Raw genomic sequence first — 21,522 nt, 5'->3', positions numbered from 1 at the left:
TGGGCGAACTCCCATGAACCCTCGAGCACCCGATGGAGCGTGTAGAGCTGGTCCAGTGTGCTGCGACCAAGACGAAAACCACACTGCTCCTCCTGAATCCGAGGTTCGACCATCGGTCGAATTCTCCTCTCCAGTATGCTGGAATAGACCTTACCGGGGAGGCTGAGGAGTGTGATCCCCCTATAGTTGGAACACACCCTCCAGTCCCCCTTCTTAAACAGAGGGACCACCACCCCGGTCTGCCAATCCAGAGGCACTGTCCCCGATTGCCACGCGATGTTGCAGAGGCGTGTCAGCCAAGACAGTCCCACAACATCCAGAGACTTAAGGTACTCAGGACGGATTTCATCCACCCCAGGAGCCTTGCCACCGAGGAGCTTTCTAACCACCTTGGTGACTTCTGCCTGGGTAATGGATGAGTCCGCCTCTGGGTCCCCCGTCTCTGCTCCTCTTCGGAAGACGTGACGATGGGATTGAGGAGATCCTCGAAGTACTCCTTCCACCGCCCAACAACATCCCCAGTCAGGGTCAACAGCTCCCCACCCGCACCGTAAACAGTGCCGGTGGAGAGCTGCTTCCGCCTCCTGAGGCGTCGGACGGTTTGCCAGAATCTCTTCGAGGCCGACCGACAGTCCTCCTCGATAGCCTCCCCAAACTCCTCCCAGACCCGAGTTTTTGCTTCTGCGACCGCACGGGCTGCGGCATGCTTGGCCTGCCGGTACCTGTCAGCTGCCTCTGGGGTCCCACCTACCAACAGAGATAAGCAGGACTCCTTCTTCAGCTTGACGGCATCCCTTACTTCCGGTGTCCACCACCGGGTTCGGGGATTGCCGCCACGACAGGCACCAGAGACCTTGCAACCACAGCTACGAGCGGCTGCATCAACAATGGAGGTGGAGAACATGGTCCACTCGGACTCCATGTCTCCAACCTCCCCCAGGATCTGGGAGAAGCTCTCCCGGAGGTGGGAGTTGAAGACCTCTCTGACAGAGGGTTCCGCCAGTCGTTCCCAGCAGACCCTCACGATACGTTAGGGCCTGCCAGGTCTGACCGGCTTTCTCCCCTCCCAGCGGATCCAGCTCACCACCAGGTGGTGATCGGTCGACAGCTCTGCCCCTCTCTTTACTCGAGTGTCCGAGACATGTGGCCGAAGGTCAGATGATACGACTACAAAGTCGATCATCGACCTCCGGCTCAGGGTGTCCTGGTGCCACGTGCACTTATGGACACCCTTGTGCTCGAACATGGTGTTCGTGATGGACTGTGACTAGCACAGAAGTCCAACAACTGAACACCACTCGGGTTCAGATCGGGGAGGCCGTGCTTCCCGATCACCCCCCTCCAGGTCTCACTGTCGCCGCCCACGTGGGCGTTGAAATTCCCCAGGAGAACAATGGAGTCCCCAGTCGGAGCGCTATCTAGTACCCCTCCCAGGGACTCCAGGAAGGTCGGGTACTCTGCACTACCGCTCGGCCCATAGGCCGAGACAACGGTGAGAGACCTATCCCCGACCCGAAGGCGTAGGGACGCGACCCTCTCGTTCACCGGACTGAACTCCAACACATGGCGACTGAGCTGGGGAGTAATAAGCAATGCAACCCCAGCTCTGTGCCTCTCCCCGTGGGCAACGCCAGAAAAATGAAGCGTCCAGCCCCTCTCCAGGAGTTCGGCACCAGAGCCCATGCTGTGCGTGGAGGTGAGCCCGACTATCTCTAGTCGGTATCTCTCAACCTCCCGCACAAGCTCAGGCTCCTTGCCCTCCAGTGAGGTGACATTCCACGTCCCAACAGCCAGGGGCTGTGAGCATGGACCGGGCCGCCGGGCCACCCGCCCTCGACCGCCACCCAATCCTCTCTGCACCCGACCCCCGTGGCCCCCTCTGCAGGTGGTGAACCCACAGGAGGATGGGCCCACGTTGCTTCTTCGGGCTGATCCCGGCCGGGCCCCATGGGCTAAGGCCCAACCACCAGGCGCTCGCGCGCGAGCCCCAACCCCAGGCCTGGCTCCAGGGTGGGACCCCGGCTCCGCCATACCGGGCGACATCTCGGTCCTTGATCTTTCACTGGTCATGGAGGTTCTGAGCTGCCCTTAGTCTGACCCGTCACCTAGGACCTGTTTGCCTTGGGAGACCCTACAGGGAGCACAAAGCCCCCGACAACATAGCTCCTAGGATCATCCGGGTACGCAAACTCCCCCACCACGATAAGGTGGCAGCTAGAGGGGGAGTGTAATTCTATTGTTATTCTTAACTCATTTACTTCAGATTGGGGGTAACGTGGTGCCCATTTTTTTAATTATGAACACCACTTTGGTTGACTGCTGTTTTAAAGGTGCTTTAGAAATAAAGGTTGAGTTGAGTTCAAAGCCCTTTGGCCAAAACTAACACAAGCTGGCGCAAGCGTAGTGTCAGTGGGGGAAATGATCAGTGTAGCAACAGTGACCTGATATGCATATTAATTAGGTCATGGTGTCATTGAGTGCAAAATCGTGTTTTGGCTCCTAGAGACTATACTACTTAAGCTAAGTATTCAAAAATTTGGCAAAAACTTTCAAGTGGCTCTAAGGCAACTGATAGGTACCAGATGACCAGGAATCGCTGGTTCATCGCTTATTGTTTTTGAAATGTGGACAGTCTGTATCATACGTGTGGCTGGCTGGGCAAGATTCTACTGTATTACATATTTTGTGCTTCAGTATCTTGTCTCGAAAGAAACAAACAAACAGATAGGGATGATCACACAAACCCAGTCATCCACCGTTGGCAGAGGTAATTAAAGCATCCAACCTACTTTTACAGTCAGTGAAAGCTCAAACAGCCTGACAGAATCTACCACGTTCATTCATGTGGCTTCAGTATCCATCTACAAACTAACTGTGAGGGAATCTATAAACAGAACTCTTTGTTTGGTGCATTTTCCTCCTCTCAGTTTGACCTCATCTGTGCTCGCATTAGCCAGTTAAATGAGGCTGCCCGTGGTGATGTATAGCTTTCCGTGTGGATTGGCTTTAAGTAGAAAGCTTCATGGATGATGTACTCAGAAGCACTCAAGGATGCTCCGACAGCTGCACACAGCTCCTCCTCCTCCTCCTGTGTATGAACACCTCAGAACCCTCTGCAGTCTTACACTGTTTGCCTGTTATTTTCATTAGCAAAACACATGTTGGCATGAAGTGATGGCCTGGCTGGTACTTTTGGATATGCACTTTGCCTTCGAGGATGTGGTAACAAAAAGGTTGTTCAGCAATAAACATTTTAACGCACAGACAGAACCGGATGCTTCACTCGCCACAAATATCTTTCACAGTTTCCAATCAAGAAAAAAAAAAAACCTGATCACTATTAAAAGAAAATTTAATTTGTTATACTATTTTCTGTTATTCTGGTTTAAGACGGATACTTCATAAACAAGAAAGCACTCAGAAAACTCAGCCTGTACCTTGTATATGGTTCAAGATCTGCATTAAATATGTAGTGACAGAGCCATGATGATTCTGGGTATGAGTTTTAGAAACTGTATAGAAATCAGTGACCGAGTTGTAGAAATTTAATGTTAAATTTATTTCTCTTGGTCAGTTTGTAACATACAGAGAAGATCCAGATCCTCTGATATGCTTTTGTCAGGCAGGCATTGAAACAGGACTAAAAATGTGGGATTAGCAGTTATTTATCCTCTTGTTTAGGATTAGGGGTGTGAATGGTGGGACAGTGTGGATGCACAGTGCAGTAAACTGTGCGTGGCCTCTGTGACTGTATTCAATACACTGATACTCATCACTTTCTTTGATTGCTCGCTCTAATGTTTTGCTCTTTTAACTTATGTGGGCGTGTGTAGGATCTGTGACCCAGTAGAAACATGGCAGGGCGCCACACAGTGATGCTTAGAACCGTCATGGCGGTGCAAATGACTCATCTTCTTGCTCCATCGGAGTAAATGCGTGTGTGCCTGCGTAAAGTGGAAATCTCCTGAGACGCTACATGATACAATACATGCATTATATAATTATAACATGTTATTTGCAGCAGCAAGGACAAAGCAGTAGCTTCCGACAGAAACTTTACTTTTTTACAGTGTCTTCCACGCAAGACTTCCAGGTGCAATCATTATTATTTGTATATGCCACAAGTCTGAAAAGAAAAGAAAAAAATTCAACATGCAACTTGCTTTAGGTTATTGGACAGATTAGGGAAAATCAGTTTTACTTTGTTGGGGTGTTTTTCATACCTCTGAGAATACGAGATCAACACCAATGACAACAAAATTATCAAAACAAATGGACACAAGTGAAATTTCAGGACATATATGAATTCACACTGGTTTGTTAGTGCAAGCAAGGAAGGAAGCAGAAAGGAACAAAATAACACAAAACAATAAGGTGCACTCAGGGTGCAACAGCCATGCCTTCATCTGTTTTTACTGCTTTTTGATTACTTTTTTTTTAAAACCAATTTAATTATTTTATATGTGCATTGTTCTATTGTGGTTTATCTTCTTATCTGCTTATCATTATTATTATTAGTTATTATGATATAGTCCTGCAAATAAATTATGCTTCATCCAGTGATGCCATCATATATGGTTCTGTCTGGCCTTGAAATTTCATCAGTTCTGTCAAAAACTGAACACACAACCCTTCCGCCATGTTTAATCCACATTGGTCCCAAAATGTTTGAGTTGTAGTAAATGGTGTGCATTTCTATAACACTTTTCCATCTGAAGCTCAAAGTGCTGTTCAAAGTTATTCACCATCAATGGTCACCTGACCAATAGACAACATATGATTTCATATTTGTGTTTAAGAGTAACCAGAGGTATATCTTTAACCAATTTCTCAGAATAGCATTTTGAAGTATTGCCCATAAATCAGCATTTTGCCCAGATTTTTGACCTTGACTTGACTGTTTTAACGCAGAACACTTTCACCTTGACTGACTCAATCGTTCCACCATATCTGTGGTCTAAAATAGATCAAAAAGACTGACTGTCAGATGGACACACAGGGCTGAAAACAATATCTGTGTATGTGCTGCCACTGCAGGTGGGAATAATGAACACAGTATCACCCTTTGGTCCTTTTGTTTTTACAGTTTCTCAATGGCACTAATTCACAGTAAACCAGACTTTCCGTGGATTACTGCCTAATTCTACTATTATAACTATGCATTTGATGCTTCTTTAAACAGGGAGGGCAGCACCAGCATTCTGAACAACCTCCTGTCCAGGATGGAGCAATATGCCAACAACCTGGAAAACCTGGTGGAGGAGCGAACACAAGCCTACCTGGAGGAGAAACGAAAAGCTGAAAATCTCCTCTATCAAATTTTACCACAGTAAGAACACGCTAACCCTAACACACTCTCAATCACACATTCAGCCCCCCCCCCCCCCCCAAAAAAAAATCTATTCCAATTTCAAAATGACAAACCAAACAAAGGTGTGAACACCATACAGCATCATGAAACCACCATTTATTGCACCATTTATTGCGCAATGTGTAACCACATCGCGCAGCTGCTGTGAAGAAAAAATAAATAAATAAATTACATGTTGCAGCGGTTTCGTGCACGCGGGAACACAGTGCGAGTAGCAGTGCAATGTGTAACCACATCGTGCAGCTGTTGTGAAAAAAAAATACATGTCACCCACAGGATTCGAACCCATGCTTTCCAAAAGCTCTGGTTGCCAGTCAGAAACTTTATCACTGAGCTAACATCACTGGCCTATGAAAGGTGCAGGAAACTGCCTGATTTCAGGAAGGACATGGACGTATTTATAAAAAAAAAAAACACATACCATATAAAAACATTGCATTATTTTGAATCCCTCTTATCAAGTGGGCAATACAAATATGAACCGTCTGTTCCTCTATAGATGACCCATGGTCACAGATGTACAGTCATGAAATGACATGAATGAGAAGCATTTCACTCGTCTCATCATGTCCACATCTGCTGGCGCGTGTCCAGCTGGCCAGCGTGCCTGCAGGACTGACAATGCATCCTGTGGAACAGAGCTCACGTGGGTGACGTGACAGTCAGCTCGCCCGCTGCGTGTTATGATCTTACGGTCATTTTCAACCTGGGGGCAGCCTGTCAATGGGCTTCGCTGTCGCCACAGAGATATATATTTTTATTTATGTCCACATGATGACAGCAAGCAGACACACATGCGTCACAGTGGGCAGTTGTTAGTCCATGTGCATCCAAACAGTACGTGTTGTCCAGCTGGGATGTCCAAAATGACAGATCTCCACAGCCACTTTTGTCGACAGCCACACCTCCTGTCAGATCAGCGCACACAACAAAGCCACACTCGTGGGGCACTTTGACAAATTTCACTGCCAGCACGACAGTGACTGTCTGCTGATTGTTGTCATCTTAATAGTGCGAATGCCACACATTTTCTAAGTGCCATATGAGTGGTGTTAGATGTTCCTCTGTGTGTCACCTGGAATTTGGCCGACACCTGCCGTGAGAGGGTTCGACGGGCTTTGCGCAGTGCACAGTCTGTCTTTCAGCCACTGGGGTGCGCAAATAGTTGTAGCAACAGGTGTACGAGGCAGCTGTGATTTTACACATTTTGCACGCGATTCCTGCTTCATGCGCACTTTATGCGCAAATCGACCAAATTCGCACTATGTGTGTCGGGGCCCTTAATTAGAACATGCTCTTCAAAGTGAAATATGAAATTCCCTAAGCAATGACAAAGAAAGTTCTGGAAAAGGTCACACAGAAAGCTTTGAGACTCCTGACAATGAGTACCATCATCCCCAAAATCCAGAAAAACCTGGACTACAGTGGGGAAAATAAGTATTTGACCCCCTGTCAGTTTTGCAAATTTCCCCACCTACAAATAATGGAGAGGTCTGTAATTTTTATCATAGGCACACTTCAATTGTGAGAGACACAATCTAAAAAAAAAATCCAGAAAATCACATTGTATGATTTTTAAATAATTAATTTGCATTTATTGCATGAAATAAGTATTTGATCCCCTACCAACCAGCAAGAATTCTGGCTCACACAGACCTGTTAATTTTTCTTAAAGTTAAGTTTCTTAAATTTTTTCTTATTCTGCACTCTTTACCTGTATTAACTGCACCTGTTTGAACTTGTTACCTGTATAAAAGACACCTGTTCACACACTTAGTCAATCACATTCCAACCTGTCCACTATAGCCAAGACCAAAGAGCTGTCTAAGGACACCAGGGACAAAACTGTGGACCTGCACAAGGCTGGGATGGACTACAGGACAACAGGCAAGCAGCTTGGTAGAAGACAACAACTGTTATGATTATTTATTAGAAAGTGGAAGAAACACAAGATGACTATCAATCTCCCTCGGTCTGGGATTCCATGCAAGATCTCACTTTGTGGAGTAAGGATGATTCTGAGAAAGCTCAGAACTACACAGGAGGACCTGGTCAATGACCTGAAGAGAGCTGGGACCACAGTCACAAAGATTACATTAGTAACACATGATGCTGTCATGGTTTAAAATCCTGCAGGGCAGCAAGGTCCCCCTGCTCAAGCCAGCACATGTCCAGGCCTGTTTGAAGTTCACCAGTGACCATCTGGATGATCCAGCAGAGGCATGGGAGAAGGTCATTTGGCCGAACGGGCCAAGAATAGAGCTTTTTGGAATCAGCTCACTTACCATGTTTAGGGGATGAGAACAACCCCAAGAAAACCACCCCAACCATGAAGCATGGGGGTGGAAACATCATACTCTGGGGGTGCTCTTCAACAAAGGGGACAGGACGACTGCACTGTATTGAAGGGAGGATGGATGGGGTCATGTATTGCGAGATTTTGGCAAACAACCTCCTTCCCTCAGTAAGAGCATTGAAGATGGGTCATGGCTGGGTCTTCCAGCATAACAATGACCCCAAACACACAGCCAGGAGGGGCTCCGTAAGAAGCATTTCAAGGTCCTGGAGTGGCCTGGCCAGTCTCCAGACCTGAACTCAATAGAAAATCTTTGGAGGGAGCTGAAACTCCAAACCTGAAAGATTTGGAGAAGATCTGTATGGAGGAGTGGACCAAAATCCCTGTTGCAGTGTGTGAAAACTTGGTCAAGAACTACAGGAAACGTCTGACCTCTGTAATGGCAGACAAATGTTTCTGTACCAATTGTTAAGCTCTGTTTTTCTAGGGGATCAAATACTTATTTCATGCAATAAAATGCAAATTAATTATTTAAAAATCATACAATGTGATTTTCTGGATTTTTTTTTAGATTCTGTCTCTCACAGTTGAAGTGTACCTACGATAAAAATTACAGACCTCTCCATTCTTGGTAGGTGGGAAAACCTGCAAAACTGACAGGGGGTCAAATACTTATTTTCCCCACTGTAGGTCTGTCTTCACAAGTCATCTTAAAAAGAAAGAAGAAGAAGAACCTATTCCAATACAGCCCTTGTGTAAATACTTTAGCCAAGAAGAAGAACCTATTCCAATACAGGCCTTGTGTAAATACTTTAGCCATAGAAGAGCTGTAAGGCAAAACCCACTGCTAATGGGTCCATTCATATTTGCAGAAAGACATCTCGATAAATTGAGTTAAAGCAGCCCTGCAGAGAATATCGGTCCTGAATTTCTCCAGGATGTGAACCACTGATGGATGCAGATGGGTTATGCATGTAAAGAATATCTGTAAATCTTTAGAGTTTTTGCCGTAACGTTTTTGCAGTCGACCATCTTACTTTCAGTAAGATATGAGGACTTCTTTTTAAAAGATGTAACACTTCTTAATACAAATAAAATAAAGCTCAGTGAGTTTTCTCAGCTAATTTCAAGATCTTATTTTAAGAAATCTCAAGTGAATTTAAAAAAAAATCAAGATATTTAATGCAGTGTCTAAAACTAAACCCTTATATCTTACTGACATTTGACTTGTGAAATAAAAGTGTCATATTCAGTATATTTAGATATTTTGATGAGAAATAGAGTAATACACTTGGTAGTACTTTGAGTTATTAATTTCACATGAGCTACATACAATATATTTGGAAAACTTTACATTAAAAAATATATATATATTTTACTCTAAAATTGTCTTACACTAAATCTTGCATCAATAGAGATTGAATGGGGGGTTTGGCTCCCTCATGGTGTGATCTCACAAATGTGAATCGAGGGAAAAAAAAAAAACATACCCTCATTAAGGTCGAACTAGAGAAACAGGGAAGATAGCGGTTCTCAGTTTTGGGACAGCACGACAGCGGCAAATCACAGATACACTCGCTCCCCCGCCTTGTGCACCAATTTATTTTCCTTTCCTCCTGAAATATCTTCCTTCCCTCAAAGCTATTCAAGAGAAACGGACAGGAAACTGTTCCTCACTGTAGTTGTCAATTAGATGAGGCGGTAATTTGTTCCCATGGCATTGTTTAATTTAGAGAAAGTATTAGCGGTGATAAACATACATTCCATTATAATTGGACATGTTGGGTTTTCCACACAGGTAATTATGACAGTTAAATCTTCAAGGTTTTTTTTTTGTTTGTTTGTTGTTTCATTAAATGTAAAAATGTGACATTAATCTTGGCTCTCTGGAGGTGTTTGTGTACTGAACACATTCATGTCTCCCTTTCTCCCCGTCTCTCTCAGCTCAGTTGCAGAGCAGCTGAAACGAGGGGAGATGGTGCAGGCGGAGGCTTTTGACAGTGTCACGATTTATTTCAGCGATATTGTGGGGTTCACGTCCATGTCTGCCGAGAGCACGCCGTTACAGGTACACAGCCTGCCATCGTTATGCAGATGCAATCTTCCGCTGAATTCTTTCTGCTACTAAAACTCCCTGGTCATGGGTGAAACATACCACAAATTCTTACGTAGACGCCAGCATTCACACATGAGAAATGTACTACATTTGTGGGGCAGAAACACGCAAAGGCTGTTAAATAAATAAATAAATAATAATAAAAAAATGACATACACATGCGGTCTGAAATTTATATAGTTTACATGGGCATGAAATTCCTGGTAATTTTGGGCTTTTAATGTCTTTAAGCGGTTCTTTTGTCAGGGTGGAATGACTGAACAGCAAACATCATGAATGACTTAAAAAAAACAAGAATTGGGTGCACAAGTTTAAATTTATTTTGGATCTTCTCTAATCTACACAGGGTCAGAATTATACATAGAGGCTCAAATATATACATACACCCCTATTAATATTTGGCCAAATGTCCTTTAGCAAGCTGCACCATGACCAGACTCTTGGTAGCCATCAACAAGCTTATGGTATAATTCTGGCTAAATATTTGATCACTCTTCTTGGCAGAATTGGTAGAGTTTATTTAAATTACTCGTAGTTGGTTTCCTGGCATGGACCCGGTTTTTAAGTATAGTCCACAGATTTTCAACGGGGTTGAGGTCAGGGCTTTGGGAAGGCCATTCCAGAAGCTTAATATCGGTCTGCTTTATGCACCCCACAACCAGTTTTGATGTGTTTTTGAGATCGTTGGCATGTTGAAACACCCAATTGTGGCCAGGTTTCAACCTTTTAGCTGTTGATTTAAGGTGACACTGAAGAATTTGGAGGTATCCTCTTTCCCGTCCACTTTGTTTAATGCACCAGTACCACTGGCAGCAAAACAACCCCAGAACTATGCCCCATGCTACCACCACCATGCTTGACAGTTAGTAGTGTTTTTAGGCTTAAAAGCTTTAGTTTTACTTCCACAAACATACCTCTTGTCATTGTGGCCAGATAGCTAAATTTTTGTCTCATCTGACCATAAAAGCTTTCTCCAGAAGACATTTGGCTTGTCCGTGTGGGCAGTTGCAAATTTCAGTCTGGCTTGAAGGTATCGATTTTGGAGCAGGGACTTCTTTCACAGTCAGCACCCTCTCAGTTCAGGACGATGCAAAACTCACTTCATTGTGGACAGTGATGCTGGTGTTCCAGCAGTTTCCAGTTCATTTCTGGCTTCAGCCTTGGTGGTTCCTGGGTTGTTTCTGAACATTCTAATCAGTTTTCTCCCATCTGAGGGTGACAGTTTGGGTCTTTATCCAGACTTTGGCAAATTGGTGATGATCTTGGTAACTGCAGTTATTTAGAAATGGCTCGAAGAGATATTTCCAACTTGTGGAAATCTACAATTCTTCCTTCTTAGACCTTCACTGAGTTCCTTGGACTTTGCCATTGTTCTTAGTATTGGTTAGTCCAATGATTGCTCTCAAAGAGAAAGTAAAAGTTGTAACCAATCATGATCACTAACGAGGCGTTAATAGACCTTGAACACGTCACATTAAAAAGACACAGTAAAACCTTCAGCACCACTTGTTACAAGATTTAAGTGAATGCATGCATATATTTGAGCCTGTCTGTATAATTTTGACCCTATGTGGACACTTCCAACCAGTAGATGGCAGTGTTCATGGCAGTATGAATATCAATTGCCACACATTTGCTATACATGCTGAATCACACTTAAACAGAATTTTCAGTTTTCAAATTACCCTTTTTTTTTACAAATGAAAAAAAGACATTTACAAATGCAGATTTATTTGTAAAAACCAACACACACGTTACAGTAACTTGTGTGTCGGTTTTTACATACAAAAAAGATCAACCACTGATGACAGGAAGCTCGTTTTCCCATAATGCCTTTAGGCATGTGTGTCTGTAAACGCTCAAACCTTCAAAATTAGTGCATTGGTTTAAAGCTAAAGCATGTAGCTGATATTTTCACTTTGTAAAAATCACAGAGGTGATGTTAATTTCAACAACCTGTCCGGAATTAGTTTGTTCAAAATTTTAACCATAAGTCAAAACTGCCTTGCTGTGCATGTCTCCTGTGACATGTCTCCAAGACTGTATGGCTATGAAAATAAATTATCTTTTTTTCTTCCTCTCCCCTTCCTTTCTCTCTGGTCACCAATGTATTTATTTAAACAATTGTTTAAATAAATACATGTATTTAAACAATTTATAATGTATTTATAAATTGTTTAGGTTGCTGTTATCATATACACATTAATATTACCATTATTTTTATTATTATTATCAGTATTATTTATATTATTTTATTTTATGATTACTTCTATTTTGTGATTGGATTTTTAAATGGACCACAATGGAAACAAGTGTTTTCACTTTCTTGTGTCATACATGTAATTTTAACGTATTAATAATTATATTATGTACTTACATTGAATGTATTAATAAACTCACGCACACTTTTAATATGTAGATTATTGGCATGTGAATGAGATATGGTCAAACATCTTCAAGCTGTGTAACAATTAATTTTGTGGTGAACTGCGTGTCTTTTTGGTACTATGCCACTAGAAGGCACTCTTATTTTTCAGATAAAACAACACAGATAGTGAAGGAGTGGCATCAAACACAATACACTTATCACTTATGGTGACACTTCACTCACTAAACCAATTGAACTACAAAAAAAATAACATAACATAAATCAATAATACTACCAACACTGTTAAACCAACATGAACCACAATAACAACATTTATAACCCCAAAACTCCCATAATGCACTGCAGCACAAGAATGTACAGGTTTAGCGACCGGTCCGGTGATCACTCCAGTTTAATTTTGCTGAGTATCATCATCATGACATTAAAATCTTTTCATGATTACGCATTTCTTAATGCAGTTTTATGATCGGTCAATTTTACTGTTCATATGTAGTAGCACAGAGCACTTTTTTATTTCCCCTTCCCTTTCTGTGACACCCAATCACAGCTCTTACAGGGCCACGTCATACCTAGCAACAGGGTCAACCCTGCCTCCGCATTAAGAGAGGAGTTTCTGTCAACTCCTTGCCCAGAGTTGCTCTCAGACACCTCTTGGGTCTCAATGTGCCAGTCACACAGCACTTAACGAAGCGCAATGAAGCTCTCACCAAAACAAGAAATCTGGACTTTCGTTGGCATCATTTAACCTTCGTGCAGCTTCGTTTCTGCAGCTGGCACTTCATCAGGATTTTTTAAACTGTTGAAAAATTTGAACAAATGCCACCGAAAACCTCAGTTCATCTGTATTTCGTTTTGCTGTCGTTCTTGACGGGTTTTTTTTTTTTGTTTGCTTAGTTTTTGTAAAAGTAGCATTTAGTTTGACTTAGTTCGACCAGCTGAATGTTTTCACACTGTGCCGAAGCCAGTGCTGCCACTGCTGCGTTCATGTACCATCGGAAATTACAGGGCAAACTCAGCCTGTTTGCTTGGAAATTTTTTTTTTTTTAATCTGGGTGGTGGGTCAGGTTCACTGGGTTCAGGCATCTTATATAGGCCACAGTTAATCTTTTGTGTGGATACAATTAATTATTTTGCCACAAGCAACTGCTGAATTTGAAACAACAGAAAGTCGTGTAATTTCCAACGGTACTTGAAGGCAGCTGCAGCGATCACCTCCTGCGTGCGCTTATTATTTTTTATTATATATAACAGTATGAGTGTAAGAATGACAATCCAGCCCTTATGTACATGTGGCAACAGGTAGATGATTCAGATGATTATATCAGAGCTGTTCTGGAAGGCAGAATTCATGTTGTGGATCAGCTATACTCAGTGATCAGCTGGTGGAAATAACTGCACACACGAACTGATCAGTTTACTGCTCTGATATATTCAGTCATCTTTACTCCCCCTTTCCCCCCAGTTTTCTGTGATAAATCAATATATATGGCTTAGTAATGTAATACAGTTTAAATTGGAGCAAGACGGAGCATGCAGCGTGTTGTCAGGCAGTGAGGATTCTGTCAATGAAGGAGATTATCCCTTTTTTGTTCTGGACAAGGAACCAGAGCAAGTAGATCCACTGATGTGCCCACAGATCTCCACAGTTGGTCGGATCACGCACTTCTGTTTTCAGCTGAGCTCCATCCCAGCACTGAGTCCTGGAACACAGAGATGCAGACACACACTGCCCCAGCAGTGGCTCCAGGCGCGTTTCGTTTAAGCGTGGAGATCAGCGTTAGCTTCGGTTTTGCTTTGTTCCTCTTTCATCCCTTTTGCGCTCTTGATTTGCAGGCTGTTCAGTGATGGGAAAAGTCAAAAGCTCATTCGTCGACCTTTTCTCGATGAATTGTGACTTTGTGGCTTTTCCCCCTTCGTTTAGGAATCGTCAATGCCGTGTGACTGTGCCATTAGGCTGGGAGTCCTTGCCAAGATATTTTAGGCTGTTAGGAGCTCTTTGAGAGGACTTTGAAATGCACAGAGGATATGGGCTCAGGTCTCTTTTGCTCAGAAGTATCAGTAGCTGCCAGTGTACTGGAGTCAATACTAAAAGCTATCGGTTTAGCTCTAACGTCTGCAAAACTTTTTAGCGGTTTATCAGTTTAGCTTTATAAAAGTTAACTTTTCAGTTAGCGGATTAACAATTTTTGAAGCTAACGTTTTAATTAGCTGTGCCCACCACTATGTCTGCCTGACCAATTATGAAAATAACTATTTGGAGCCCTGCTTGAGTAGAGTTTCAGCTGAAATAGCTGGTTTTAGACTTCTGTGATGACAAATCATCCTTCTGACTTTCCTGAACATACACGACCACTGAGTCGTGATCACAGATGCAGTGATTTGTGTTTATCTGTCCATGTAGAAATATTCTCACCAGAATCAGGTCTCAACCTACAGTGTGTCTCATCATTCCCACAGAGCGAGTACCCACACACGTGCTGCACCTCAGAACATTGCATTCATGAGTTGAGTCACGTTAAATACCATCTCATTTAAATCCCTAAAGTAGATTTCTAGGCCACTAACATACAGTATTCATCATGTCATGTCAAATCCAAGCAAAGCTTTGAGAAAATATTGATGCCTTGAGTGAAGTCAGAAGAATGACTTTTTTTCCCCTTCTCTTCTGCAGAAGCACAAATTTCTCACCTTTGTTGGACATCTGCAGTCTGTTCCCAGATGAAACCTTAAGCCATCATAGTTGATTGAAAATGTTTCAACTACTGAGAAGAGAATGTGCTAAAACAAACAGCCAGCTCGAAAGTCCATGATTTTCAAGACATTTTTATAGTCAAAGATTGTTTTTTTTTTTTTTTCCAGCAACAGTAATAACAAAAAGATGACATTTCTGTTTATGAATATTAAACCAAACAGTTTGATACACAGTCTGGATGCCAAATGAGCTTTCAGTATTCTGTCTAGAGATTTGAACTATGGCCTTGCCAATTACACAAACTGACTGTCCAGCAAGATTCAAATGTGAGACACAACGTTTCTGCAGACAGTCTGCTTCCTGTAAATATAAATAAAATCATTCCACAAAAGAAAAGACTCATCGTCAGTGTAATGTTTAGAATTTCAGCTTTATTGTTCCACTAAGTCGCTGCATTTTCAGCTAACAAATAAAGGCAATACTGCATCCAAAGTCCCCTACAGAAGATCATGTTTCACAGGTTAGAAATGTGGGAAATTCCTTTAAATTCTGTTCAACAGTTTATGCTGTAGGTTGTCCAATACATTCTGGATAGAAGCACAGATGAACAAATGAACAGGCAGTTTGACGTATGAACAGAACCCATTGTACGAGTATTATCGGCCTATTGCACTCTGTGGCAGATGCTTAAAAAAGTGTTGTGATTGGTTCCTTCACGAATACAGTAAAAATAAATAAATAAAAAATATTCTTTTTCCCTTCAGGTTGTAACGTTGCTCAACGACCTTTATACCTGTTTTGATGCCATCATTGATAACTTTGATGTCTACAAGGTGAGTTCAGGACGACTAGCTTCACATTGACCTACTTTACTGGATAATCTTTGTAATAAAATTTCATGTGTATGTACAAAATCAATAATTTCTGTATAATCATCATAAAAACTGCAAACAAGCTGCACTACTGTAAATGTGTGATACCATCCCTAACCACTGATGCCTGATGATTCCTGTCAGGTGGAGACCATTGGTGATGCCTACATGGTGGTATCAGGGCTGCCGGTGCGGAATGGAAAACTCCACGCCAGAGAGATTGCAGGGATGTCACTGGCTTTGTTAGAGCAGGTCAAAACATTTAAGATCCGACACAGACCCAATGACCAGCTGCGACTCAGGATAGGTATACACACAGGTGAGTGTAAAGTGCAGGTGTAATGATAAATCAAATCAAATCAATTTTATTTATATAGCGCCAAATCACAACAAACAGCTGCCCCAAGGCGCTTTATATTGTAAGGCAAAAGCCATACAATAATTACAGAAAAACCCCAACGGTCAAAACAACCCCCTGTGAGCAAGCACTTGGCGACGAAAGGACGAAGGGAAGGAAAGGATCAATTACAAGTTATCCCATTCAACACTCATAAATAATTCCACATTGTGCTCAGGGCTCAAGTCTGATTCAATTTGTATATTATTTTAAAGCTGTGTAAATGAACGCTGAAAAAGTAGCAAATTATTATTGTAAAAATGCACATCCTCCCGACTGTATATCACGGTGATGGCAGCATCAAGCTGTGGGGACGATTCTCCACTGCAGGAAATTTATTAAAAAGCCTACATGAATACAGCAAAATATGTAAAATTCCTGGATGAAAACCTGGCTTGGGATAGAATTTGTTTCCCTAAACAGACAGTGACCTAAAAAAATAAATAAAACAAATTAAACAGAGTAACGCTGAAAAACATTCTCAGACAAAATAAAATGTGTTAATGCTGCTTTAGGTGTAGAAACAAAATACTCAAATGCAAGTGGTAAACACTTCTGCAATTTAATATTTTGCATTTTATATTTGTACGTTGTACTTTTTCCACGATGACATTAAAGAACATAAGGTTCAGTTGTTTTGCCGGGTTATGATTCTTGCAGTTTAGGTTCATAATCTGAGAAAAGGCTGTTTACAACAAACTGTTATACACATAATAAAGAAATCAGCATATTCTTTTAAGGAAAGTAACCATGTGTACTTGCCACTGCAGGGCAGCTGTGACTTGTAACATCTCAGCTTAGGATACCAAAATGACTGCTGACTGGACATAAACAGCCAGGATCTTGATCTATCTGTAACATTTAGTTTTGTGCCATTTAAGAGCTGCTGTTGCCACATTATTTAGACTGTATCAGCTCATGGCGGTGTTGTTTATAGTGTTGCTCATACTTGGCATGGATGTGTGAATAGTGTGCGTAAGAAAAGTGCTCAGAGTAACGCTCAGCTTCCTATCCACAATTTATATTCACTCACACCTTTGTCGTCTTATTTGAAGTCCTTGTGCATTAATTACAGGACAGGATGTAGCGCCTGGCATACCAGATATTATTGTTTTTCCGCTGTTAAACATTTACTATATTTATCTTGTGTTATAGGTCCAGTCTGTGCTGGGGTAGTGGGCTTGAAAATGCCCAGATACTGTTTGTTTGGAGATACTGTCAACACCGCATCACGAATGGAGTCCAACGGAGAGGGTGAGTGCTCCATTCACAAACACAGATCGCAATCTGGATCTCAACAAGCAAAGCGCAAGCACAGAAAAAATGGTCTACATTCTACCACTGATCTTGTTTACGGTTCATAGGCAGTGGACCCGGAGGGAAAAAAAAAACACAAGGCCGAAAACATTAGCAGAAGGAAAAATAAATTCAAAACCAAGAAATGCTGCAAGTTAAACTGCTGCAACATGAGTTCTGAAGCTTACTGTAGTTTTTACAACTGCAGAAGTCATGCTGTTGCCATTATTTGCTAGTACTTTCATAACAGGTTACGATAATAAAGAAAAAGTTAATTCTTGAACTTCCTGTTTTTTTTGTAAATCTATGATAGATTATACTGTTGCAAATTCAAAAGAAGCTAATAATTACTTCATCTTATGGCCTGGAGAACTACCAGTATAAGAACCAAATTTGTCACAATTTGTTTTAGTATTTACATAATTTCTACTTTTGTCATGCATTGTCTTGTTTCCCTACGGTTCAGCCAGTGGGCTCGATGTCACTGTGTGTCAGTCAGTCACGCACTCACTCATGCGACATTTCACTTTTGGGCAAAATAACTTTAGGTGATTGTCACCAAACCTGGTATATATACTCAACAAAAATATAAACGCAACACTTTTGGTTTTGCTCCCATTTTGTATGAGATGAACTCAAAGATCTAAAACTTTTTCCACATACACAATATCACCATTTCCCTCAAATATTGTTCACAAACCAGTCTAAATCTGTGATAGTGAGCACTTCTCCTTTGCTGAGATAATCCATCCCACCTCACAGGTGTGCCATACCAAGATGCTGATTAGACACCATGATTAGTGCACAGGTGTGCCTTAGACTGTCCACAATAAAAGGCCACTCTGAAAAGTGCAGTTTTATCACACAGCACAATGCCACAGATATCGCAAGATTTGAGGGAGCGTGCAATTGGCATGCTGACAGCAGGAATGTCAACCAGAGCTGTTGCTCGTGTACTGAATGTTCATTTCTCTACCATAAGCCGTCTCCAAAGGCGTTTCAGAGAATTTGGCAGTACATCCAACCAGCCTCACAACCGCAGACCACGTGTAACCACACCAGCCCAGGACCTTCACATCCAGCATGTTCACCTCCAAGATCGTCTGAGACCAGCCACTCGGACAGCTGCTGAAACAATCGGTTTGCATAACCAAAGAATTTCTGCACAAACTGTCAGAAACCGTCTCAGGGAAGCTCATCTGCATGCTCGTCGTCCTCATGGGGGTCTCGACCTGACTCCAGTTCGTCGTCGTAACCGACCTGTGTGGGCAAATGCTCACATTCGCTCGCATTTGGCACGTTGAAGAGGTGTTCTCTTCAACTCTATGCGAAGGAGATGTGTTGCAGTGCATGAGGCAAATGGTGGTCACACCAGATACTGACTGGTATCCCCCCCCCCCAATAAAACAAAACTGCACCTTTCAGAGTGGCCTTTTATTGTGGGCAGTCTAAGGCACACCTGTGCACTAATCATGGTGTCTAATCAGCATCTTGATATGGCACACCTGTGAGGTGGGATGGATTATCTCAGCAAAGGAGAAGTGCTCACTATCACAGATTTAGACTGGTTTGTGAACAATATTTGAGGGAAATGGTGATATTGTGTATGTGGAAAAAGTTTTAGATCTTTGAGTTCATCTCATACAAAATGGGAGCAAAACCAAAAGTGTTGCGTTTATATTTTTGTTGAGTGTACATTAAGCCTATTGACCCCAAGAAGCCTATTGATTTGGGGGTTAAAAGCTCAAAGGTCAAGGTCACTGGAGCATACTTTGTAAAAATATTATGAGTACAATAACGTCTTTCCTAACTGCCTGACTGCCACCAAACGTGGTAAGTGTGTTAGATACGGTGACCCCAAGAAGCCTGTTGATTTGGAGTACTTTCACTTGTCAATGGTAAGCTTATCAATGTTTGCCCAGACTGTGTGCTAGTTTCCCCATGCGTCTCGCATTCATCAGGCAACACGGTGGAGCAAGTGGTTTGCACACTTGTCTCCCAAACAGAACAGCCCGGTTCAAGGCCTCCTGTACCCCACTCTCCGTGTACATCTGGAGTTGTGTCAGGAACTCCAGCTAAAAATGTGCCAAATCAACATGTAGATCCATACAAGATCCACTGTGACACATCAACTGCTATTTAAAAAGGTCAAACGTACATATACTTCACACACACATTTTTTCAAAGCTTATATAGTGAAGTGGGATGGAAAAATGAGTTCAGACAGAATTTAACGTACAACAAAGCAGCAAATGTCAGCGCTTGCATTTTGTATTATATCATCAACTACCTCCGCTTAGGCCATGGGGTCACTGACGCCATAACATCTACACGCCGTGAAATCATTGAACCTAAAAAAGTCTAACAATGATGTTTGCTCAGTAGTAAAAAAAATGTTTCATCTGCTGTGACTGGATAGCTTGTATCCTTAGTGCTTGGCATCACAGTTTATTGCAACTTGCACCTTTCCCAGAAGCTACTGTCATCTGAACACTGATATTGATATTGCATGTGTTTACAGACAAAAACAAATAAGAGACAAAATTCAATTTATTATTCAACTAAACTGCAAATATATGAATTTTTTAACATTTATGAAACACTTCTCTAAACAAGGCCATAGGGTCACTGACCCTAAAGAGATTCCCTCCTTGGCACAGTGATCTATTTCTTTTTGTCTCTTTCTCTAAAATTGTATATAATAATCATTAGATTATTAATATATAAACAAAAATAAATTTAAGAAATATTACAATTTGAAAACAAATGCACCCGAACGTGATGACAGCTGCAACTGCTTAATGCTAACTTTTAACATTGAAAATGCCATAGATTTAGAATTTTATTTATATAGCGCCAAATCACAACAAACAGTTGCCCCAAGGCGCTTTATATTGTAAGGCAAGGCCATACAATAATTATGTAAAAACCCCAACGGTCAAAACGACCCCCTGTGAGCAAGCACTTGGCGACAGTGGGAAGGAAAAACTCCCTTTTAACAGGAAGAAACCTCCAGCAGAACCAGGCTCAGGGAGGGGCAGTCTTCTGCTGGGACTGGTTGGGGCTGAGGGAGAGAACCAGGAAAAAGACATGCTGTGGAGGGGAGCAGAGATCAATCACTAGTGATTAAATGCAGAGTGGTGCATACAGAGCAAAAGGAGAAAGAAACACTCAGTGCATCGTGGGAACCCCCCAGCAGTCTAAGTCTATAGCAGCATAACTAAGGGATGGTTCAGGGTCACCTGATCCAGCCCTAACTACAAGCTTTAGCAAAAAGGAAAGTTTTAAGCCTAATCTTAAAAGTAGAGAGGGTGTCTGTCTCCCTGATCTGAATTGGGAGCTGGTTCCACAGGAGAGGAGCCTGAAAGCTGAAGGCTCTGCCTCCCATTCTACTCTTACAAACCCTAGGAACTACAAGTAAGCCTGCAGTCTGAGAGCGAAGCGCTCTATTGGGGTGATATGGTACTATGAGGTCCCTAAGATAAGATGGGACCTGATTATTCAAAACCTTATAAGTAAGAAGAAGAATTTTTAAATTCTATTCTAGAATTAACAGGAAGCCAATGAAGAGAGGCCAATATGGGTGAGATATGCTCTCTCCTTCTAGTCCCTGTCAGTACTCTAGCTGCAGCATTTTGAATTAACTGAAGGCTTTTCAGGGAACTTTTAGGATAAACTGATAATAATGAATTACAAGACTCCAGCCTAGAGGAAATAAATGCATGAATTAGTTTTTCAGCATCACTCTGAGACAAGACCTTTCTAATTTTAGAGATATTGCGTAAATGCAAAAAAGCAGTCCTACATATTTGTTTAATATGCGCACTGAATGACATATCCTGATCAAAAATGACTCCAAGATTTCTCACAGTATTACTAGAGGTCAGGGTAATGCCATCCAGAGTAAGGATCTGGTTAGACACCATGTTTCTAAGATTTGTGGGGCCAAGTACAATAACTTCAGTTTTATCTGAGTTTAAAAGCAGGAAATTAGAGGTCATCCATGTCTTTATGTCTGTAAGACAATCCTGCAGTTTAGCTAATTGGTGTGTGTCCTCTGGCTTCATGGACAGATAAAGCTGGGTATCATCTG

The 21,522-nt window shown here is 42.1% G+C and overlaps 1 protein-coding gene across 1 annotated transcript in view; it reads left to right on the top strand.

The window, feature by feature from the left end:
• Positions 1-21,522, top strand: part of LOC117529909 (atrial natriuretic peptide receptor 2) — a 137,728-nt gene that overhangs the window by 104,613 nt on the left and 11,593 nt on the right. The window contains exons 16-20 of the mRNA XM_034192814.1: positions 5,183-5,329; positions 9,612-9,735; positions 15,629-15,697; positions 15,881-16,055; positions 17,289-17,387. Coding sequence (XP_034048705.1) covers positions 5,183-5,329; positions 9,612-9,735; positions 15,629-15,697; positions 15,881-16,055; positions 17,289-17,387 — 614 coding nt within the window. The remainder of the gene's footprint in view (positions 1-5,182; positions 5,330-9,611; positions 9,736-15,628; positions 15,698-15,880; positions 16,056-17,288; positions 17,388-21,522) is intronic.

Source organism: Thalassophryne amazonica, chromosome 17, assembly GCF_902500255.1.
Source record: "Thalassophryne amazonica chromosome 17, fThaAma1.1, whole genome shotgun sequence".
Taxonomy (NCBI): domain Eukaryota; kingdom Metazoa; phylum Chordata; class Actinopteri; order Batrachoidiformes; family Batrachoididae; genus Thalassophryne; species Thalassophryne amazonica.
Note: the sequence above shows the minus strand (reverse complement) of the source record. Positions and strands in the feature narration are given on the sequence as shown.